This window comes from Thermothelomyces heterothallicus, assembly GCF_042370625.1.
Source record: "Thermothelomyces heterothallicus CBS 202.75 unplaced genomic scaffold P884_scaffold_19, whole genome shotgun sequence".
Taxonomy (NCBI): domain Eukaryota; kingdom Fungi; phylum Ascomycota; class Sordariomycetes; order Sordariales; family Chaetomiaceae; genus Thermothelomyces; species Thermothelomyces heterothallicus.
This window is the reverse complement of record NW_027192580.1, coordinates 241,722-264,122: the sequence shown is the minus strand read 5'-3', so window position 1 is coordinate 264,122 and position 22,401 is coordinate 241,722. Positions and strand designations below refer to the sequence as shown.

Below are 22,401 nucleotides of genomic sequence, written 5' to 3'. Positions count from 1 at the left end.
TACATGCAGGCGTACTACAATACATGATCGCCCTGCCAGACTTGCTGCCCGGACTCGTCCGCTCACTGCCAAAAACCATGTCGATTACACCTCAAACTGCGCAAAACTCTCCTCCTCTTTATCCTTCCTTAGAACTAACTAGTACCGCCCGCTCAAAAACTCTTTGCTGAGTAAAGGAGAAATGCAGGGAGAGGTTTAAAGGGGTATCAAAGTAGCAAGTATTAATCGCCGGCCCCGCCACCAACCACGAACTCCAGACTCTCTATCCAGCTCCTGACTGCCTCCCGCAGCGGGCTTTCCCTCTCCCTCGCGCCCGCCAACCCGGCACCGACAGCTTCCCCCCTCCGGCGGTGGGAGTGACTACCGTCTCCTCCCCGGTGCTCCTCCTCCTCCTGTTCCCGTTTCCGCCCCTCTTCCTTCTCCCCCTCCCGCTCCTGCTCTTGTTCCTGCTCCTGCTCCCTCTCCGCGATAACGTCCTGAATGATATCCTCCAACGCGCCCAGCAAGACCGTCTTGCACTGCGACCGCGGCACCTCCTGCAGTCCTCCTCCTACTTCGTCTCCCGCTGTTGCTGCCGCTGCTGTTGTTGATGATGATGACCCCCCCGCCACGACACCCGGCGAAGAGATAGCCGACACAGGTCCCGCCTGAGCATTCGAGCTCGGCCCAGGAGGAGCAGGAGGAGGAGGAGGTGGTGGTGGTGGTGCGAGGCCCGCTGGTGACCCCGCCGTCCGCGACCCCGTTGGAGTCCCTCCGGCCGTCGTCGCAGGGTCGGCACCACCGGGCGCAGGCACCGCTGGCACGCCGTCTCGCCTCTCCCTGTCCCTCTCTCCCTCCTTCTCCCTCTCCTTCGTCCTTTCCCTCTCCTTCTCCCGGCGCTTGCTGGTCGACCGCGACGAGCTCGTCGAGTTGACCTTGCTGGCGGCGGCCGTTTCGGCAATGCTGGTACTGTTCCCCGTGCCGACGGTCGCGATGACGCGTTCTACTGCCTCGGCCAACACGTCGTCGAAGGTTACGACCGGTTCCTCGATGAACTCGTCTTTGAGGAGCACCTCGTTGAAGGACGATATCGGCGGGTTCGATGTTGCTGTTGCTGCTGCTGCTGCTACTGCTGCTGCTGCTGCGGTGGGTGTCGTTGACGAGGTTGTGGTCGGTGCTGGTGCGGGGCTGCTGGGCTGCTGCCCATACTGCTGCTTCAGCCTGATCAGGCGACGGTAGCGTAGGCGCGTAACGGTGAACGTAGTGGTGTCGGCGACGATGGCCGAGGTGACGTCGACCCATCTCTCCGAGGGGAGGTCCGCTGCGGACGCGGTTGACGTCGAGGATTCGCTTGACGAATATGGGAAGAGTGACGGCGTGGGCTCGGCACGCATTGACTCCTTGATTTGCTCGAGGATGCCATGCTGGGTTGGGAGGGCCTGGAGCACAAAGTCCGGGTGGTAGTGCTGCAGCCAGCCGGCGACATTGAGCGGCACGTCTCCGTCGGCGGCGAAGCGGAAGCATTGCTCAAATGCGTCGAGTCCGGTGCCGAATCCCGAGGCGGAGAGGTAGCCGCTGCTCGAAGGCGAGCTTACGGCACTTTCGAACGACGTGATGAAGTCTGGCAACGGCACGTCCACGTCGATGACGCCGTCGTCTGCATTGATTGAAGTCTTGACGGGAGATTCGAAGGCGCCGGTCGGGTCCGGCGCCCTCGGCAGCGCCTTGTTCACGGCACCCGGTTGCTCAGAGAGCGCCAAAGTAGACGCCCGGGGTGGCGGCGTGGGGTCCCCGGGACCGATGGCCCCATCGTCGCGCGTCTCGCTCGCCGGACCGGCCGCTCCGGTCCTTGCCGCCTCCTCCGCTCCCGGCGGAGCCGTCTTGCCCAATGATGTGACGGAGGACTGTCGCCCCTTTGCCGGCGGCGCGGGGCCCTCGTTGTGACCTCCGTCGCGGGGCACGTGGGAGCTGCTCGTCGACTCCCTTCTGCGAGCATTCCACAGGCCGCTGATGACGCTCCACCTGGAGCCTTGCCTGCGCTCGCTGGCGGGGCGACCCTGGGAGGCGGGGCTGTCGTCCCCGGCGAGCCGCTTCAGGTCGTCCGCAGCTACGCTGTTGCTGCTCCCGGGGCGGCCCTGGGCGAAGATTTCGGTCCGGTGGACGGTGGAGAAGTGCGGAATGCTGGTCTCGGGTGTGACGGTCGCGGTGGTGGCAGCGCTGCTCTTGCGCGTGTGTAGATCGCTCCCGCGGATGGGCAGGTGGGTGGTGCGGATCGATGCGGCGTCCGAGGCGCGCCTCTCGTGCCTACCTTCCATGCTGAGGTGCGCCAGGGGAGGGGGAACGGTCCCCGAGCGCGTGTTCTGCGTCTGCAGACTCAGGTTGCGGGAGTGCGACGGCATTCGCGAGCCCGTGCGGTGGTTGATCTTCCTGCGCAGCGACTCCTCTTTGAGGATGGGAATAACGAACGACGGGGGGGACTGCGAGAGGGTGCCGAAAGAGGCCGGAGTGCTGGGCCGGTGGGGCTTGATGCCGGGGAGCTGTTGGGAGGCCGGCAGGAAAGCGGACAAGAGGAAGACCAGCCGCCGCGCCGCGATCTTATCGTCGCTCAGGATGACGGTCCGAGATGGCACAAGCGTGTCCTCCTCGGAGCGCCCCTTCTGCTGCTGGAGGAGGAGGTACCGGCGGCGATACGCGGGCGGGCTCAGCGCCTGGAGCCAATCGGTATGTGTTGCGAGGAAGCCCGTGAGCAGGTCGAAGAAGAAGAAGACGCCCCGCTCCCTGCCGCTGGCCCACTTGGCCACCCAGCGGGCCTCTTCCCGCCAGATCGGCCACCGGTTCTGGCCCGTGGTCACGCGAGAGGCTCGGATGCCGGCGACAATCCGCGTCTTTGCCGCATCGATCTCGGCGCTGATCTTGCGATTGTCGAGGAGGCAGTTGGGCAGCAGGGTGATGTGCTTCGCGTTCGTCTTGGGCTTCTTGAGCGGTTGCCCGTCCTCGCTGCTCCGGCCAGGTGCCGATGATGTCCTGGCCAGTTGGAGGGACAAGGCCTGGAGCGGGTCCGGAGACGCCAGGTCGATCTGCCTGAGCATCGTGAACAGGGTCCCGGCGACCACGGTCTGCAGGTGGCTCAGGGTCCGCATGATGATGTCCCAGTGCTGCGTGATGGCGTCGATTTGGTCCTCCATGTCGTTTCCGTAGCTCGAGTCGAGAGACTCGGGTCCGCCGAACCCGCCGCCGTGGCCGACCAGCGTCCAGCCGGAGCGTCTGGCAGAACCGAAGGAGGACGGGAACGAGTCCTGCTCGGCATAGGAACCGGGCCCTTTGAATCCGGAACGTAGCGTGGCTGGCACGGAATGGGGCGAGGGGGGCAGGGTGATGATGAGGGCCACGGCATACATGGGCGTCCTCTTCTGCCTCGGCTGCAACCGTTTCTTCTTGGCTTTTGCGTCCTCGGCGCTCTGCGGAAACGGGTAGCCCGTCGGTTCGTCGGAGGATCCGCCGTGGTGGGGAGGCAAATCGTCGTCCAGCGGGAGGTTGACGGGAAACAACCTAGTGATCAGCACCTTCTTCCGATCTTGGCTCCGGCCGGGGCCGCCTGGCGTGGGAGGGGCGGGGAAAGCCGAGGGGTTCTCGGACGAGAAGGAGTGTGAGAGACGGCTGGCCCTCACGGTAGACCTGCCCAACGAGCCGCGGCCGTCTCCAAGGGCGGAGCCAGAGTCGCTCGAGCGGACGTCTGAAGGCACTACGTGGACCTTGGTTGAGGTCCCCTTGTGAGCCATGAGCTCCGAGTTCCCGAAGATGCAGCTCGAGAAGGTGGCCAGCTCCTCGCGGTACTCGCGCCAGGCGCGCTGGGCATCGCTCTCGACGTGGGCCTGGCCGCGACTGTGGACCGAGGGCCTCCTGTCGAAGGCGCCCTGCCGAACCTTTGGGCTCCCTGGCTGGATGACGATGGGGCGCTGCGAGTGGCTGAGGCTGGGCTTCCGGGGGGAGGCTGGGTTCCGGCGCGCTTCTTGGACAGCATACGAGCCGGCGGTCGCGGAGGGGCGGTCCATGGAAGCGGCCGGGACGGGTGGGGCGGGCTGGCTATCGTACAGGAGGGAGGCTGCGACGGAGCTCAAGGCGTCCTGCATGATGATGATGCGGATATCGCGCACGTCGAGCTCGGTATCGGCATTGTAATCGTAGGCGTTCGTCGCGGAGCCGGCGGTGGTGGCGGTGGTGGCACCGCTGGACAAGGGGTACAACTGGTTGACGCGGTGCTCGTACAAGTCCTGAGGGTCCGGAAAGAGCAAATGCCGCGTGTGGATGTCTTCTTGGACCGACTCTAGCGGAAAGGGCCGGTGGGACGAGGGCTGGGGAGAGGGCGGCGCCCCAGACCCGGAGCCAGCGCCGAGGTTGAAGAGCTTCCCGAGCATCCCAAGGCGTCGGCCAAACTGCGGGGAAGAGAGAGAAAGATGAGAAAGCAACAAGGAATCCTCGCAGAGTCGTGAGCGACGGTCCGGTTTAGCAAGGATACACGGCAGGGGCGCGCCGGGCTAGCATTGTCGCTGGTGGGGGGATGGCGGAGGCGCCATGCGAGGAGTACTGCAGCTGTTGTAAAGTGCGAAAGGATCGGAGAAGCGAGAGAGGGCGAGGATTCGATGGATGACTGAGTGGCATGGCCTGCCGCAAGAAGGGCGAGGGGCCGGTGGTGCTTGCCGTGCCGCGAGGTCGCGTCAGTCCCGGAGGAGTCCTCGGCGTCGCTGTCGTCGTCGTCGTCGTCGTCGTTGTCGTTGTCGTTGTTGTTGCCGTCGTCGTCCACGGCGTCGTCGCTATCGCAGGAGGGACAGCCGAAGAGAGATCCCACACTAACGGGGCGAAAAACGGCTCGTTCGACGAGAGCCTGCCGCGAGGATGCTCGTTGAGTGGTATGGCGTGGTCTCAACCAAGGCCGGGCACGGGGTCAGAGTCGACCAGACCAGGGGGGGGGGGTGAGGTAGAGGGATCGGACCAGGGCCGGCTCGAGAAGAACAAATAGGGCGAAGGCCCTCGCGTTGTCCGGAGCGACAGCGGACTGGCGAGGCGCCGGGGGCTGGGCTTGGGCGGATAGACTGCGTAACCCGTCCACTACGCAAGAGCGCGTTTCCGTAGTGGGAGCGGCGGACTCTGTTCCCTACTTGTATCCGTGTTCCGTATTAAGAGTGTGTCCAGGTAGAAAAAACACACTAGCGGTTAGCCGTCTGTCTCGCAGTTGCGCTCTGCCCGAGCGATTAAGCGATTTAGCACGAGAGAGCGACACCCACAATGGGGAGTGGGTTCTTCGTTTCTTCGTTAGCAGGTGGAGCAGGACGACACGGGGGACGGCTTGGTTTTTGCGAGTCGTTGTTGCGGGGATCTCCCGGCGCAAGGAGAGCAGCGCGCGGCGACGTCAGTGTGTATGTAGCAGTTCGAGACCACTAAAGTACGAACTTTACCGCGTCGGAGGAGGAAGCCGGTGGGGGGGGGGGTGCGGGCCTGCGGAGGGGAATGCGGGAGAGGGAGAACTCGGACGCTTTGCGCGGCTCTGGCGTCAGGACGCTCATCAACGCTCATCAATCGTCTGCCGGTATCGCATTGCCCTCGGGCTGTTGCAGCGAGTGCTTGCGGGGACCCCGGGTCCAGAATGGCGGTGACGACGAATGCGGCGGCGGCGGCGGTTGAGGGTCGGTCGGTTCAGCGTTTGCGAGCCCAAGCTGCGGCACCACCTAACCCAGGTGGGCGGCATGTGCCTCGGTGGGCCGCGGGTGCTGGGGCGTCGTGGCCCTCGCCAAATCGAAGCCGTTTGATTTGACTTGCCTGCTGCACGAGAGTGGAGCCCATGCCGCACCTCCTCCCGCAATTTGCCAGTTGAGCAGGGCTGCACAGACGAGAGAGCAAGAAAGTCGCCCTGCACCCAAAAATACCCACCCTTTTCGAGGCGCTCCAACCATCCCATCCCAACTGCCAAAAGTTCACCTGAATCTTACCCGCGCAACATGCCATGGAAATTGAAATAATAATAATAATAATAATAATACTAATACTAATATAGAAATAGACCCCTGGATTTGTTCTGGTCTGCCATCTCACGTAGTGTCGTATCCGTACATCACATAAGTGTAGGACAATGCTACTCTTCAGTGCCATGTCTTGTTTGACTGGTCGAACTTGCACCCAACAGCCCTCAACCCGGCAAGTTAAGTGCAGCGCAGCAATGGAATAATTTCAGAGCCACCTCACACTATGGAAATATATACGTCCGCAGCTCACTTGCCTACGCAAGTATTGCAGGTAAGGGCTTCGTACGAGTTACGGATTACTGCGCTTGCACCTCGGTTTCGAGAGGGGAAAAAAAAACCTTCCCTGACCCTGCACGGATTATTATACGGATTACGGAGTACTATACCACCATACGGATAGGTGATCCCTACACTACGAGGTAAGGGTCCCTTCGCTTGGTGCCATCGCGGGACCTCCACTTTGATGCTTGGGAAGGACGTCAAAAGCTTGAAAGCCCTCTGCGTCAAGTACGCCCATCACGGTACGGAGTAGTTAATCTGTACTGTTGCCGAAATGGTGCCCATGGTACAAGTACCGGCAGGGGACAGCCGCTTTGATGGTGAGGGAGCACCCGGGTGCTGCCGAGAGGCGCAAAGCACACCACCGACCAGAAGCAGCTCCCGTCCCCAACGTTGCACCGGGACGCTGTCGTCGGCCATCCTTCCGACCAGTCTCAGAAGCTGCCACCCAGTTGGTGAGTGCCGCGTGGCTTCCAAGAAGAGGCGTAGGACGAAGAACATACAGAGTAGTTAGTTGATACATACAACCAGATCTTTGTATAGTTATCGCAAAAGCATGGGCTTGCCAGAGGAACTTTCCTTCTACTCCTGTTCCTGGCCCACAATCCTTTTCTGAATTTTTGGCGAGGAAGTCTGGTTCCGCAACGCGCTTTGGCATCGGGGCGGCGCTTGCTTGCCCGGTGGTCTGGATCTTCCTTATCTCCGCTGCTCCCGAATTGCAGGGATTCGAGAGGCAGAGGCCAGGGCTGAGTGCGTCGCCTAGTGTACCCTACGCTACTTAGCGTTGCTGGACATGGTGTGTAGAGTACGGATATCTGGATCTCGGACAAGCAGGCGAAGAAAATCAGAGTGCTGCGCAAGATACGGATTACTTCTTGTCACGTACCAAGTATGCATATGCAACATCTAGTGTAGCCGATTAACCTACGGAGTAATCCGTACAGGACAAGCGAAGGCGGTGGGGAGGGATATTGCTGCAGAGATTGTTTGGCACCTTCAGACAAGCAGCTTACCTCGGCAACCGTAGGTCTCAGTCATCCGTCAGGAAGCCACAGACGCTTGCAAGCGCCCCGTATAGCTCTCTGCCTCTTGCCGACAATCTGGTTGATGGGCACCTTGGTTAACCAATGCAGCACAGGCCGGCGTGTTCCATAAAGTTCAGCAACTCGAGGTCGAGGTCTTGTACGGATGTACGGATTACAGTACATACACAGTACGAGTTACAGTGCGTGTGATGTGTACCTTAGGTATCTACCTACAATGGAACACCAAACAAGCGCGTATAGCGCGTTCGCAAGCTTGTAATCCGAATATCCTTTCGGAGCTATATCCTGCCGCAGTGAAAGCGACCAAGCCCATCCCTCGTCGCCGCCCACAATGCGTCCGCGCCCGGATGCTGGCCCGTGGTGCCAGTTTGCCATCGGCCAACGACTTTCTAACCACCATACTACCGTATTCCTTTGTCTCTCATCCCAGTTTGCCCTCCTCCTCGACTTCCTCTGCAGAACTTGGCAGGTTTGCGCAACTCCGGTGCGCCAAGCCGCGATCAAGAACGACACGACGTCATTCCCCCCTCGTCCATCCTCCTGCTCCGTTCCTACAGGTGAGGGATTACGATACACAATACGTGGGTACTCTGCGTAGTGGCCATTCTAATAGTGTGCGGAAGAGGTTAGGTAAGTCAGTTTAGTTATCCATCTCGACAACCACTAGCAGCCCGGGCATGCTTGGATGTGCATATACCATCTGCATGCAACCTTCTGCTTACCCCTTGTGCTCTCCAAGTCCAAATACCACACGGCCAATCACGGCAACGAAGCCCGCCTAATTTGGCCCAATCGGGAACATCAAACTTACGACCCCATCGCCAGACCGCGGCCAAGATGTCGGCCTGCCCCGCGTGCTTCTCTGGTGCCGCAAGCTGCTCGCAATCAAGGGAGGAGGAAGAAGCCGAGCACTCGCCCCCGCGCATCTACATACCTTATTCTGTATGTACTGTACAGTACGTACCTACAAACGGAATAAGCATGGTGATGAACGCAGTTTCGCATTCCAGACACAAGCTGGTCAGCGAGATACATTGTAGTAGAGCTCTTCTATTTTACAGCGTCATAGGCAACGTTTGGGGCGACTGCATACATGTACGCTACCGTGATACATGTTTAATATGTGTACATCCGTATATACCTCCGGATTACATACTCCACTCTATATATATAGGTACATACATAGCATTTTATAACTAGATTAATACCGATGCTCTAAATGCTTTCATCTCCCCGTCATATTTGTGCAACCTCCCCCGCGACCAGGATTACCGCCCATTATTTCGTCACACACCCAACAGATGCAGCGCGACGATCCATCATGACCTCCCCGCCGGATCCTGCGATGGTCTGTAGAGCACGCCAATAACTAGTTATTTAACAGCCCCGCCCCCACGCCCAACCAACCCCGGCCTCCCCGGTCACCCCCGGACGTCGTTCGTTGTGAGCCCTATCAAAGTTGCGAAATCACTACACTCAGTGCGTACTGTACATACATACACGAACTTCCCAGCGCCGTGGATTCGACCTGTGACAGCCGACCGAGCATCGAAACCACCGCCGCCTGGGTGACCTCTCTTCAATAACGTTTCAAGGCTTTTTGAGGTTCCGTGTTCAGACTCGGTGTCCTAGAAGGCCAGGCCTCGGCGGAGTAGATACCCCCCCGGTAGGTATGTACCAAGGACGGCGTGCTTTGGCTTCTGCCCTGCCGCGTACCAGGTCGTGTATGGAGGCGCAACGTGGAGCTGGATTCGGATTGTAGTCTTGCGCGGCGTGTATCGCTCGCTCGTTGCAAAGGGGGGGGGGGGGGGACCTGCCGCCTGATGAACCATGACTGCTGCGAAAAGACTTCTGCATAACTTTTCTCGGGTAGAAACGGCACTAGCAATAGTAAGCGAGTCGGCAGTGAGCCAGTCGATGCTCCTAACGTGATTGCTCCGACGCCCAGGTGGTGCACCTCTCTTCACGTGCGGTTCAGGCTGCCGGGTGCCCAGACGAACATTGACTGTTATCGGGGGTCTACCAAATCATGTACACACCGCCGTGGCTGAGAGGCTGGTGTTACGTGGCGAGGAGAAATGGGTGAACACAGGTTAGAGCTGCTAATGAAGTTCACGAAGGCAAAAACAAAAAAAAAAAGCCTGATAATACAAAAAGTCTGAAATATTGCCATGGTAATAGCAATCAGAAGGACAGCCCACCCCAAGCCATATCAACACCAACCGCGCTCTCTCTCCTTTTCGCACCGAAACACACTTTCTCCCCTTCACACCTGCCTCAGGGGATCGCAGCACATGAGATGACCACAGACGCCCTCCCCGCACGCAATCTGGCACACGGGCGGTTCGGCAACGGCAACAACGGGCCCATCGGGCGGGGGCGGCGATGACGGCGGCACTAGCAGCAGCTCCGGCTGCAGGGTCGTCGAGTGGATGCCGTAGGCGTGCAGACACTCCCTAATGGTGCGCGCCCGGGCCATGAAGCTGGCCACGTCCGGGTCCGAGACGACGACGTGCGCCGAGGCGACGGCCTTGTTCTGGTTGAGACGCCAAACATCTGCATTTTGAAGGGGAAAGGCCCGGGGCGGCGGGGCGGCGAGCGATGCAGGCGGGAGGTTAGCCTGACTACAGGTCCCGAGAGAGTCCCCCGGGGAGGAAGAAGGGAGGGGGGGTGGCGCGGGGTGAAGAGGGAGGGAAAGGTGTTGGGACGGGGATTTTGCCTGATGCAAAGCAACGTACGCAACTCGTGTACCGCGACGATGCCCGGTATCTTCTCGAGGTCGTGGCTGATGTCGCCCAGGCTGACCCCCGCCGGTGCGCTCTGCAGTAGGATCTCGCCGCTGCGCCTGACGAGCGGCACGGCGGAGAGGATAATCATTAGCGAGATGCCCATGCCCACGGCCGGGTCGGCGTAGAAACGGCCAGGTGACGGCGCGAACCAGATGACGGCGGCGGCGACGATGACGCCCAAGTTGTTCAGCGCGTCGCCGAGAACGTGCAGCAGCGCGCCCAGCATGCCCAGATCACGGCCGGACTCCTTGAAGGAACGTCGGACGTGTCGGTGCCCTGCATGGGAGTCGACGGGGACGGCGTCGGCGCGACCCTCGGACTGCGCTCGGTCTCGGTGGAGGGGGACGGCCGGGAACTGCGGCCTGGGTCCGGTTGTGGTCTCGGGGTCAAGGTGTAGGGTGTGATGGTGATGGTGATGGTGATGCTCTGGAAGTTCATTCCACAGTATTAGCAAGTTTCGAGTGTCGGCAAGAACTGAGAGTGTCCGACGAACCGTACAGGAACGCGGCGGTGACGACGTTCGCACCGAGGCCCACACAGCCCACGATGAGCATCAGCTTCACGTTACTGACTTCTTCGAGCGAGATGAAGCGCTCGACAGATTGGAGAAGGATGCTAACTCCGAAGGCCAGCAGGAATGAACCGCTAAAGAAGGCGCCTAGAACCCGGGCCCGCTGCCAACCAAAGGAGAGATTCTGGCGATGTTTGATCTTCTCGGAAATCTGGGGAGATGTGGCCGATGGTCAGTTGAGTGGGGGGAGATCGGGATAGGTCGGGACCTGTATGTCTCCTACGGCCTGTGAGGAGAAAGAAACGTACAGTGATGGACGTCAGAGTCGCGACGAAACCGACAAGATCGTTAAACTTTGCCGGGAGTCGATCAATTTCAACGCCGAATACGTCAGCCACCGACGGCCCGACTCACGTAGTGGAAGGCGTCAGCCATCAGGGCGAGGCTGCCAGTCCTAAAGGCGACTAGCACCGCTGTCAGTGTCGGGTTTTGGGTCCCCGATACACTACGCCGGCAACTCACCTCCAAGTTCTGCGATGAGGAATGCGGAGGAAATGACGATGGCCGCTGAAACCCTCTGCTTGTCGGAGAGCGTGACCTCCATGACTTGACGCTAGTGAGCAGCTGTGGTTGGCCACAGAGCCCACTACTTCACAATGGCTCGCTTATTTGCAAGGCACCTTTCGAGATTTGTGAATGAAGAGAAGAGCAGCCTCAGGCTGTGTTTTACAAACCCTAGGGTTTTAATACTTTTCAGTGAATTTGGGTGATCGGTGCCTTAGCCTGTTGATGTGATACCAGCCTTGTTGAATGGTTTTGTACTCCTTTTGTGTCTCGGTTATTATTCCCGTCCTCCTCAGGAGCAAGAGGGACCGATGCAACAAGAACCGCCAGGATACGACGGGTCGCACACGGGAAGGACCGGCCGCAGCAGGAAACACAGACAAGGACTGCCTTACGTATCTGGTCGATCATCCTCAGTGGGAAGATGGCGGCAGGATGAATGAAGAAGTTTGACAAACGGCGGTACGATGCACAAGGGGCCTCTGGGCTTGGAGTTTGGGCAACGTGAAGGAGTGTACAGGTGTAGTTGCTGGTTTCAGGGACAACCTGAGTGAGGTGGCGGAAGGACGGTGAAACTGCGAAAGAAGTACCCATGGGCGGGCTTGGAAAGTGGTGTCGCTGCAAGCACGCATCCTGTCTTCCCAAAGCTACCTACATCAGGAGACGCGCGTGTATAAGGTAGGTACGGCCATTCCGTACAGCGCGATGGATGCATTGGCACCTTAGTTTCTTGATCTAAGAGCACACAGTCCAGGCCATGGGGGTCAGAGTAGGAACGGCACGCAAGTGCCTGCCCGTGCAAGTGGCTCCATGAGTAGAGTGGCCCAGGCATTTGTGCGCCGGGATGCTTCCTCCAAGGTGATAGCCATCGCCTGAGAGTACCAGCATCTGCTTATGCCAGTCCAGATCTCTCGGTTCCGAATGTCATCATCCTTAATCGCCATGTGGTAGCGGCCGAGATCACCGAGGCACTCGATCCAGGTATCCTCAAAGGTAGGAACCGTCTTATAGAGAAGGGCCATGATCGAGTAGGCCAAGTAAATAAACTAGATCCGGTGTCGGCAATTCTGATACTCTCCGCGTTGGTCTACATGGAACAACTTACGGGGAATGGGTCGCCTTCACCACTTTGTCGAGCTGATGAAGAATGGACAGGATACGTCTGGTCAATTTGCTTCGTGTTGGCACATAGCCCACGCCATTCTCTATATTCCTAAACGGGCAACTATTAGGTTCATTTATCCGCTCTTCAAAACCAATCCTCTATACTGCGAGAACACGGTACTTTGTTCAGAGGCTCATCCGTGTTATCCTCTACTAGGTTACGGCCTTGTCAGACCTATTAGCCTCTCTGTCATTTACACGAGACGTCACCTCGTCACTGTCACCTATATAAAACGTCGCCTCGTCGGCCGTACGGGCCCTATTACCTCTGCGAAGCTATCCTGTCTCGTTAATCTCGCTACTAACCTCGCTCCGAGAACCTTCCGTCACCTATAGCCGGCATCTTATATAAGTAACAAATAGGAAGAAGATAAATATTATTACTACTAGTTTGCTATAATAGATTACTACTAGCTTTAGAGATTTAAAAATAAAAACTATAAGGATATCTTGGCAGATATCTATAGATATTTCGATCTAGTCAAAAATAAGAGATATAACGGCTGCTATAGCATTAGCCGGAGAGGTAAAAGGAAGCTACCTTTGGAGTTTTGATACGACAAATCGGTGCCGGCCGCGCCTTAAACTGGGCTCGGAAGAGGAATAAGCTCGGCAAGTCGGTAGTGGTCGTTGAATGGCAGGTTTTGCATTTCCTAACAATCTCTAACTTTGACATACTGTTATGATGGTTCTGATGGTTTGTGCCTGTAGGTGACGGCTGAGGGCATGGATAATTCCTTTTCCGCTGTACGGATCCGTACACTAGGCTCCATGGATCCGGGGGTGGAACCTTTCTCGGACCACCAAGCTACCCAATGTGGGGCATTCTGAGGCATCCAAAGTGGATCAATCCGTACTCCGACCTAGAAACTTGCCGACTTCTCAAATCCCTACCGCCGCGCGAGCGGCACTGGCAATATCCGAATCCTTTACGGTAACAATCTTGACACCGAGCACAAATGTCAGAATTTACTACGGAGGACGAGATCCGATATCCCTCGGGGTTTGGATTAGGCGACGTCGTCGGCTGGGGAACTACCGGCATGGTCGTTCTCGACAAGTCCTCTAATACTGTTATTAAGGTACCCTTCGACCATAATAACGAGGAGTGCCTTCTACGCATGCAGAGAGAGCGCGAGGTATACGAAAGATTCGCACGACGCGGCGGCCATCAGGGGCTTCTATCTTACCATGGCGTCTTCGAGTCAGGCATCCGCCTGGAGTACGCTTCTCATCACAACCTGCGGTTGCACCTTGGAGCCAGCGACGTCAGTACTGCGCAGCGGTTACGCTGGGCCATTCAGGTTGCAGAGGCTATCAAATTTGTCCACGACGCCGGCGTCATCCATGGAGACTTAACATGTGCAAACATCTTCCTAGATGCCTGCTTCAACGCGAAGGTGGCCGACTTTGCCGGGTCGTCAATAGATGGCTCCCCACTGCTAGTTATTGTCACCGAGAGCCACGAATTTCCAGGGCCTCGCCTGTCCGTCCAGGCCGATCTATTCGCGCTCGGTAGTGTACTCTACGAAATCATGACCGGTTACCCTCCTTACGAAGAATTGGACGACACAGAGATCCGTGCCCTATATCTGAATCGGAAATTTCCTGAGACTGCGTCTCTTGGTGCAATTGGGACCATCATCGAGCAGTGCTGGCAAAACAACTACTCTGGAACTGAAGCAGTTGTCGAGAAGCTCTGCATGACGTACGGGCATGGCGTGTGCCGTTCGAAGATGCTGTAGATGGCGTTCTCTCGCTCTATCTCGCCCGCGCCTACATCTCGAGGATACTTGACCACAATGCTTTCGATGATCCGGTAAACCCAGGAGATGGCGCCCATGAAGAGGATCTGCGACTTGGAGACTTTGCGGGACAGCCGCACCGCGACCGGGCCCGATATTTGCTGGAGATCTGATGAGGATACGTAGGATTGGCAGAAGGGGACAGAGCGTTTGCGTGACGGCCAGCGGAACTCAAATGCGAAGAGCCAGATTTAATCTTTGTGCTGTCCAAGACCAAGTCCGGCTTTTTAAAAATGGCAAGAAATAATTACGGATCCGTACAGGTACGGTACGGAGAGGTATGTACCAAGTACCTGACCGTGACCGAGCGCCCCGTACTGTCGAGGCACCCGAAAATGGCGGCACTGCCCTGTCAAATTCAGCGGCCAGAATAAACAGCACGTTCACGACTTACATAGTAATCAGTAATCCGTACTATGTATATGTAAGGGTCCAGGGTCTGCATGTCTCGTGCAGTCGGCCTTATTATCTAACCTGGTAGGCGGACAGCCAGAATGAGAAGGCGGTAAATCTCAGATATACTGTTACCCCACAATTTATGCCGGCAAGAGCGAAGCCGCTGGACCACCCGGCAAGCCAATCCCCAGCGAGTCAACGCAACGGCAAGCTGCAGGCACCGCGAAGCTGCAGTTCAAGGCCGAGCTGACCCTCGCCAGGCCCGCAGCAACCTGTTCTCTCTCTCTCTCTCTCCTCAGAGCCTGCCGGCCGGCGCCCGAAGTGGCGCTATGGTTGCTTTACTCGGATCCAGAACTCAAATCTCCGTCGGGACCGGGACCGGCATCGAATGATTGACCTCGATGCCTTCGCGCAATGCCTCGTCGGCTGCAATGCCGGGGCCGCAAGCAGCGAAGGGGGTTGGGGTTCCGAACTGGCCCAATCATCTCCGCCACTTCGGCCGCTACGGCCATGACCGCACCCCCGAGCACGCCTACTCCAACTCGCCCGGCGATACCGCCTCGAGCAGCTCCACCATTCGGGAACGCCCCTCGTCTCGGCTGTCTTCCCGGCTGCGCGCCGAGCGACGATGGACCGTCACCGTCAACGAGTCGTTTGCCCGTGACGAGGTCTTGTTGAACCTCGATCTAATGGGCGTCGGCGACGACATCACCCCGGGCAGCCTTGTCGCTATCGACGTGGTCAAGGCCGACTCGGAGAAGCCGCTGCAGAACCCGCACCACGGCCGCAGAGATGGGGGCGCTGCTTCCTGCCCCGACAGGCGCTACATCTGCGTCGCCAAGGACATGCCCAGGGAGCTGAAGGCGCGGTACGCGACCGTCGAGGTCTACGTCGCAAAACACATTGCCGACGCCTTCGGCATGAAGAAGGGCACCCAAGTCACCGTGACTCCGGTACGTCTCGGAAACGCCCAGCTCCTTCCTGCATGTCGTCTCTGTGAACTAGGGCTGTGCTGAGAATGAATCACAGATCGACGCCAACAACCCGGCCATCGAGGCTTCCCACGTCGAGCTCTGCTTCAAAGACCAGTATCTCTCCCGCGCCGACATGTGGCGCCTGGCCGTGGGAGAGCTCGCCCAGAGGACCGTCTACAAGGGCCAGATGGTCCTATTTCTGGGCACCGTCAAGGCCCAGGTGACCGCCGTCTATGTCGATGGCCGCAAGGCGCAGTCTGCCTTCTTTGGCCGCGACACGAAGCCCGTCTTCCGGAGCGAGTCGGCCCGCTACGTGCTCTTTATCCAGATGGCCCGCGAGATGTGGGACTTCGACCCGGATGGTTCTGGCGAGATCATGTTCAACAAGGTTGTAAACGGCTTCCTCCCCGCGCTCTTCAAGAAGTGGGCCGCCCTGAAGGTGAAACACCTCGTCACCATCGTTCTCTTTGCCCGCGTCGAGTACGACACGGGCATCTCCACCGAGCTCGCGAGTGCCTCTGTCCACCACGACTACTACACCGGCGTACAGCCTTCGGAAGACCGCCGCCCTTACAAAGATTTCTATCGCGTTGTCGTCAGCGAGATGGGCAGCGGAGAGTGGACCAAGATCCTGCATCAGCTCAAGCGTGAGTTCAACTACTTCCGCAAGGACATCAGCACATACCATCAGAAGGCGATGGGACCCTCCGTGCCGGCGGCTGAGTCCGGCGATCGAATGGAAGTGCTGGGAAACAGGATCAAGGCCGAGGCGTCACGCGCCATTCATGGGAATTTCCTCGAGGCCATCAACATGGCCTCCTCCCTCTTCGCTCATGACTACATCGACCGAGACCTGACCAGGACCGGCGTCTCCGTGGTTGTCATCAGCCCCGGCCCTGGCGTCTTTGAAGTCGAGTACGAGGCCCTCCGCCGCACGACCGAGGCGCTCGTGGGCAACGGTATCGGCATCGACCTGATATGCATACCCAAGGTTCCCCTGCATTCCGTACCCCTTTTCCGATATCGCAACCCACATCCGCCGGCGCATGTCCAGCGCAAGGCCAAGGTCGACCTCAGCCAAGGGAGCACGCCCAAGCAGGGAACACTGACGTTCGGGAGCTACAGCAGCCTTGCCGGCTCCTACTCGCCAAGCAAGAGGATGGATGGCTCGCGCCATGGCGAACCATCCGGCCCTCCTTCCTCCCACGACGAGTGGGTGTCTGCCATACCGCAATGGCTTCACGTCTCTTACTGGACCGGGGCCTCCGAAGAGGAGTTGTCTTACCAGGGCATTGCTCTATCCGTCTCGGACGCGGCGCAAAGCCGGTCTCGCGACGAATTCCCTATCCGCTGCCGCATGTACGACCTGCAGATGAGAAGCGTCATGGAAACAAACGAGATCGAGACCAAGCCGCTGCACACGGATCCCTGCTTCCCGCTCGGCGCAGTCCTTGCCAGCCAGATCCCCGAACCGCAATTTGACCACGATGGCAATGTCGTTGTTCGGAACACCCGCCCCCCGGAAACCCTGTTCGACCACGTGTTCGGCTTTCAGAAGTTCGCCCCCGATCGGCACAGCAAGCCCGGCGAGAAGTCGCTATGGAAGCAGTTGCAAGAGTACGACGACTGTAAAGCGCGCCGGCCGTCGCACCAGAGTACCAGCCATCCCAGACGATCCCGTGACCATGAGGATACCCCTAGGCGGCAGACAATGGACGATGCAAGCCTGTTGGGAACCTCCTTTACAAACCGCCGGTCCTCGACGGCAACTCACCAGACCCTGCCCGAACTTTCACCTTATCACCGCCCTGCGTCTCAGACGTTAGATGCCCCCCCGCCTGGCAGCCATAAGCCGGCCATGAACACTAGTTCTAAGAAGTTCGAGTCCATGGCGCCCTCGTCGTCCCCGAAGCCGCCCAAGTTCATGCGTCACATTAGCCTCGGTAATCGGGGTTTCGGGATTGCCGCTCCCAAGGTGGCGACGGCAGAGGTGGTCAAGGAGAGCGTGGGTGCGTCCAAGACGGTGACGCCGTCTCGCAGTTCGCAGGACCTACGGATGACTCCATCCAAAGCGGGTCAACGCCCCTCGTCCTCCCGTGGGTTGAACCCAGGAACGCCCGCTTCCACAACACTTTCACAGCCCGGTCTTTCGCCCTTCTCGTTTGCCGCCGGCCCTCAGTTTCCCACGGACTCGCCGACCCGGCCTATCGTAATCAGGAACCGTTCACTCGAGCCTGCCGCAAACATGCTTTCCGGTTCGCTCCTCGGGACGACGGTCCGGCCGGAGCTGGAGGGCCAAGACCGCGACTTTCAGTATTCCAACGCTATCAGGGCGGAAGACGCCAAGAAACTCTACAACTCCAAACTCCTCGCTGGGGCCATACCGGAATTGCCAGCTACCTTGTCCCCGAGGACCGCTCTCTCGCCCTGGCTCACGCTGCTTAACCCGTCCAACCCGGACACGAACGATGTCGACATGGCCACGCTATACAGCCGTTGGCAGCACGTCTTCCCGAGGCCCCAGGAATTGAGGGTCATGAAATGGAAGAGTCTGTGCTCTCCCGCCGCCGTGCCGCTCACGACGGAGTACTTCCCCTCGAAGACGCAGTTCGAGACGGAATACGAGCGCCAGCCCTACAACGTGTCGCAGGACCTAGACGACGACCTTCAGGAGGAGCCGAGGTCGCGTGATGAACTATTGCGCGAGCTGATCGGCCTCCGGTTCTCCCAAGGGTTTCAGATCGTTGTTGGCCCGGCCGTCGCGAGGGCTTTTGGTCAGAAGCAGATCAAAATCGCCGATATCTTCTCGCGGGACCACGTGATGGAGGACGGCATGAGCATCTTCATGACCGTCGGCAACACCATCCACCAGCTTTCGTGCGTCAATGGAACCGAGGTCGAGGTGAACATTTTCGTTCGGAAGCCGACCGAGCCCCTCTCGCCGTCCTACACCGCGCCCCCGCGATACAAGCCGGCGGTCCGGACCCTCCTGGATAGCGACTACACGACGAGCGAGCTCGACCTTGTCCCACAGAAAGTGGAGAGGAACTGGAACTACATCGATGCGTTCGTCGCAGGCCACAACGACGAGTTGACGGAGCATCTCCGGTTCTGGCGTGCTAGGTTTGTCCTGATTCCCATGACGGGTCGACGCTCGTCCGTGCCGGGGATTGAGACCGGCGACAGCGAGGAGGAGATTCGGATCGAAGGCATCAGGAAGCTTGCTCAGATGTGGCAGAGGCACCGCTACATCCCTCCCGGCGAGCGGCGGGTCCAGGGCGCAGGCGCCCGCGCGAAGAAAGACATGAACCCGTTAGATATTATCTACAAGACCGAAGATGCCTCCGTGGTCATTGCGGCCGAGCTCGAGACGCTGCCCCTCCTGGAGGGCGCGGACCGGAAAGGCCAGCTGGTGAGGAGCCGCCAGCAGTTTTCCAAGAAGAACCTGAACCTGGCGGCGCTCGCCGAGGCAATCCAACAACCGGTGGAGAACGGCGGAGTCAGGATGCAGAACCGGAGGTGGCACTTCCGGCTGCACTACAACTGCTTCATCGGTTCGGACATGACCAGCTGGCTTTTGGATAATTTTGAAGATCTCGAAGACCGCGAAGAGGCCGAGGCTCTGGGCAGGCGCCTCATGGTTTCGGACGACAAGGACGGGAAGAAAGAGGGGGGCCTGTTTGTGCACGTCGAAAGAAGGCACCCATTCCGGGATGGGCAGTATTTCTATCAGATTAGCAGCGAGTATGCGAAGCCACACCCGCCCAGCTGGTTCAACACCAAGCGGGGCCAGGGACCGGTCCCGTCGACGCCGATGACTGAGCAGCCACCGCGGGACGGACGACCGGGCTTCTCCCGGCCGATATCGATCGGTGAGGAAGAGTCGCCAACCTCGGGGTCGACGACACCGACGGCCCCGCATGCACCGAGTGGGAATAATAAGCCAAAGGTGATGCTGAGCAGGGTGATCAAGTACGATGTGGACCACAGGAAGCGGTCGTACCGGCCCGAGATCGTGGAGCTGCACTACGACAGGCTGCACAACCCGGACAATTGCTATCACATCCGCGTCGACTGGATGAACGTGACGGCGAAGCTGGTCGAGGATGCCATAGAAAACTGGGGGCGCGAGGCTAGCCAGTACGGGCTGCGGCTCGTCGAGGTGCCCATCGCCGAGGCGTGCGCCATCAGCGAATACAACCCCTTCCGGCGACCTTACCTGATCGAGTTGGCCACGCCGCCACCGGACCAGTCACCCATCACCTACTATGACCCGACCTCATTTACCCCCCAGGCACAGCCGGGCCGGCTGTTCTACCAAAAAGCCATCCTCCGGAAATTCGACTTCGTCCTTGACATGGAGGCCGCATCCAACTTCCCCAGCGACGTGGAGGTGTCGTACTCGTGGGGAAAGCCCGATTTCAAGTACACGCAGTACATCCACCGCTCAGGGTCGCTACTGGCCGAAATCACCGACGACGGTCATTTCCTGCTCCTCGCCAATAGACTTTATAATAGCCGCGCGTTTGCTGCTCGTGAGAGGGAAATGCAGAAGGAGCTCCGCGGCGAGCATCAGCATCAGCACCACCACCACCACCAGCAACAGCAGCAGCAGGGGCCTGCAGGAGTGGCAGGCACGCCGGGCTCATACACGCCATATGGTCTGCCGACGCCCTCCTCTCCCGTATCGTCCCCAGCCCTGCGGCCCACCACCAACACTGCCGCTTCGTCTTCCCTTCTCTCCCCGAGCATCCGTCCCGTGCTCTCCGGACAAGCAGGTACTACTGGGACCCCAGGCCAGGGACAGCAGCAATTCAGAAACAACAACAGCACTGGTAGTAGCAGCACCGCCGCCTGTACTACGTCGGCAGGCCCGGCGGGGGGTGCCACCGCGTCGGCGACGGCAACAGGACAAGCCTGGTCGACCTGGACGACGCAGGAGCCGGAGTGCATCAAGGACGAGCTGGAGGCGTTTTGCCGCGACGCGCAGGCGCTCGAAGCCTTCTACCGGGACCTCCGGACGGCGGCGCCGGCGTCGACGAACGCGGGCGGGCCGGCGGCTATGACGCCTGCCTTTGCCCCGGCTGCCGCCGCCGGTGCTGCGGCTTCTTCCGGCGCCAATGCCGGCGGGGGCGGGAGCGGGAGCGGGAGCGGCAGCGGCAGCGGCAGCGGTACCAACGTACCCCCCGAGGGGAGCATCCCCGCCCTGGGGCTCCCGCCGGGAGTCCTGGCTGGTCCGTCGTCCTCTGCTAGTGCGGCGGACGCATCTTCTGCTGCCGCTAGTGGTGTCGGAGGAGAGGGAGGAACCGGAGGAGAGGGGGCTGCCGGTCCGAGAGTGGCGAGTCCTAGCCCGGCCTATAGGTCGGCCAGCCAGTTGCTGAGGAGAGGAAGCGTGCAGTATGAGGGACTCCTGGGCGGCTTCTCGCTGAGGGGAACCAGGGAGGGGGGGGATAAGGAGAAAGATCGATAGGGAGGGAAGCAGAAAGAAAGAAAAGGGCAAGTGGGTAACCTTTGACGGTTGGATTCTGGGTGCACCTGGCTGGGTGATAGATGACGATTTTTGCTGCTAGTGTCTGTAAAGTAAGTAAGTGGGTTTTGGCTTAGCAGGTTCCAATAATAATTGCTTGGTGTAACTTTTTTTTTTTTTTTTTTTTTTTTTGTTTGTTTGTTTGAGAGGGTAGAGTTCTAAAAACTGCCTTACCTTGCCTGCGTGCGCCTTGCAACATCTCCTCGATTCCCGTCATTTCTCTGGACAGCTGTTTTACGCGTCGGGGCAGTTAATGTCTATCCTGTTGTCTCGAGACTTCTCGCTTGCATGCCCATTCATCACAGCCTTCTTCGATTTCTTATCAGTGGATTCTCTCTATGGCCCTTCTACTTCAGACTTTGACTTTGTTCATTTATCTATCTATCTATTTATTTATTTATTCATTCATTTGTTTATTTATCTTCGCATTTCCAGAGCTCTTGCTGCAGTTGTCCTTGTTCTCGTTGTATGACATTAGTTATTGGAACCGTCTTACACTTGGTATGGTTGCGTAGGAGGCCTCTCTGCCTCGAACCGATTGGCCGCCAAGCCACCCAGTGCCGTAACGGTGCAAGAAACGCGCGGTGGGGTGGTCATGGCGTCAGGGCGCTGCAAGTGTTTGGGGTGGGGGAAGGGGGGGGGGAGGCCAAGCAAAAGCATAAGCACTCTCGGCAAAGGCTTGATTTCGGGGCAAAATCTCTGGCTGGGCAGGGACAGGGACCGAACCCCTGTCTTGGCGATCCCCCTCGGCGTCACCGTGCCTGAATGTCGTGACGTGCCAGTAATCTTGGTTACCGCGCGGCCGCGTAACTTTATCGAAATTGGGCGCTCCGGAGGCCTTTTTTTTTCTTTTTTGTTATAACTACCAGGAAGGAAAGGGGAGAAGGCGGCAGCCCGTTCACTGGTAGCATGCCTAACGGAATATGTGTTTACATAGGTACAGATTACTTATACCATGGATAATGCGCGGAGAACTTGTTAAGGTCCCGGGTGTATTTGTATATTACCGTGGTGCGAGGTGTTCCGTTCCTGGTAGCTTTGTTTAATTTCAAGAGATGGGCACCCTCTCCGCGCTAGTTAATCAAGACGATCCATTCCTCAAGTCTCAGGTCGGGTGATGTGACGCGTGCAAGGCGCCCCCCGTTTCATTGGAAGCCACGTCTCCCTTCTTTCACACTTAACTAGTTATTTCCCCTTTGTTGCACTATAGTACTCCGTAGACATGTGCTTGTGCGCTCATGTTCTTTGATTGCGTCGTCTATTTCCTGCTTTGTGCATAAGGTCCATCGTATCTAATTAGTTGGCGTCGAGCCCTGCAGAGCACCCGTCACGCCCCAAACTTCTACCTAA

General features: G+C 58.7%; 4 protein-coding genes across 4 annotated transcripts; 2 read left to right on the top strand and 2 right to left on the bottom strand.

Moving 5' to 3' along the window:
* Positions 1-221: 221 nt before the first annotated feature.
* On the bottom strand, positions 222-4,394 carry P884DRAFT_205641 (uncharacterized protein; the record flags this gene model as incomplete). The annotated part of the gene is made up of 3 exons (XM_069438666.1): positions 222-647; positions 795-3,956; positions 4,047-4,394. 3 exons carry the CDS (start codon positions 4,392-4,394, stop codon positions 222-224), a joined length of 3,936 nt encoding a protein of 1,311 aa, XP_069295798.1.
* A 5,193-nt stretch (positions 4,395-9,587) lies between these two features.
* P884DRAFT_279103 (cation efflux protein) lies at positions 9,588-11,225 on the bottom strand (the record flags this gene model as incomplete). Its single annotated transcript, XM_069443261.1, has 6 exons — positions 9,588-9,877; positions 10,060-10,440; positions 10,604-10,832; positions 10,930-10,974; positions 11,036-11,085; positions 11,144-11,225. The coding sequence occupies 6 exons, from the start codon at positions 11,223-11,225 to the stop codon at positions 9,588-9,590; spliced, it is 1,077 nt and encodes a 358-aa protein (XP_069295797.1).
* Positions 11,226-13,275: 2,050 nt separating this feature from the next.
* P884DRAFT_261968 (kinase-like domain-containing protein) lies at positions 13,276-14,415 on the top strand. Its single transcript, XM_069441621.1, has one exon. It carries the CDS (start codon positions 13,309-13,311, stop codon positions 14,092-14,094), a length of 786 nt encoding a protein of 261 aa, XP_069295796.1. The 5' UTR covers positions 13,276-13,308; the 3' UTR covers positions 14,095-14,415.
* Positions 14,416-14,768: 353 nt separating this feature from the next.
* Positions 14,769-20,994, top strand: P884DRAFT_247134 (uncharacterized protein; the record flags this gene model as incomplete). The annotated part of the gene is made up of 2 exons (XM_069440487.1): positions 14,769-15,503; positions 15,580-20,994. The coding sequence occupies exons 1-2, from the start codon at positions 14,952-14,954 to the stop codon at positions 20,992-20,994; spliced, it is 5,967 nt and encodes a 1,988-aa protein (XP_069295795.1). The 5' UTR covers positions 14,769-14,951.
* Between the last annotated feature and the right edge of the window lie 1,407 nt (positions 20,995-22,401).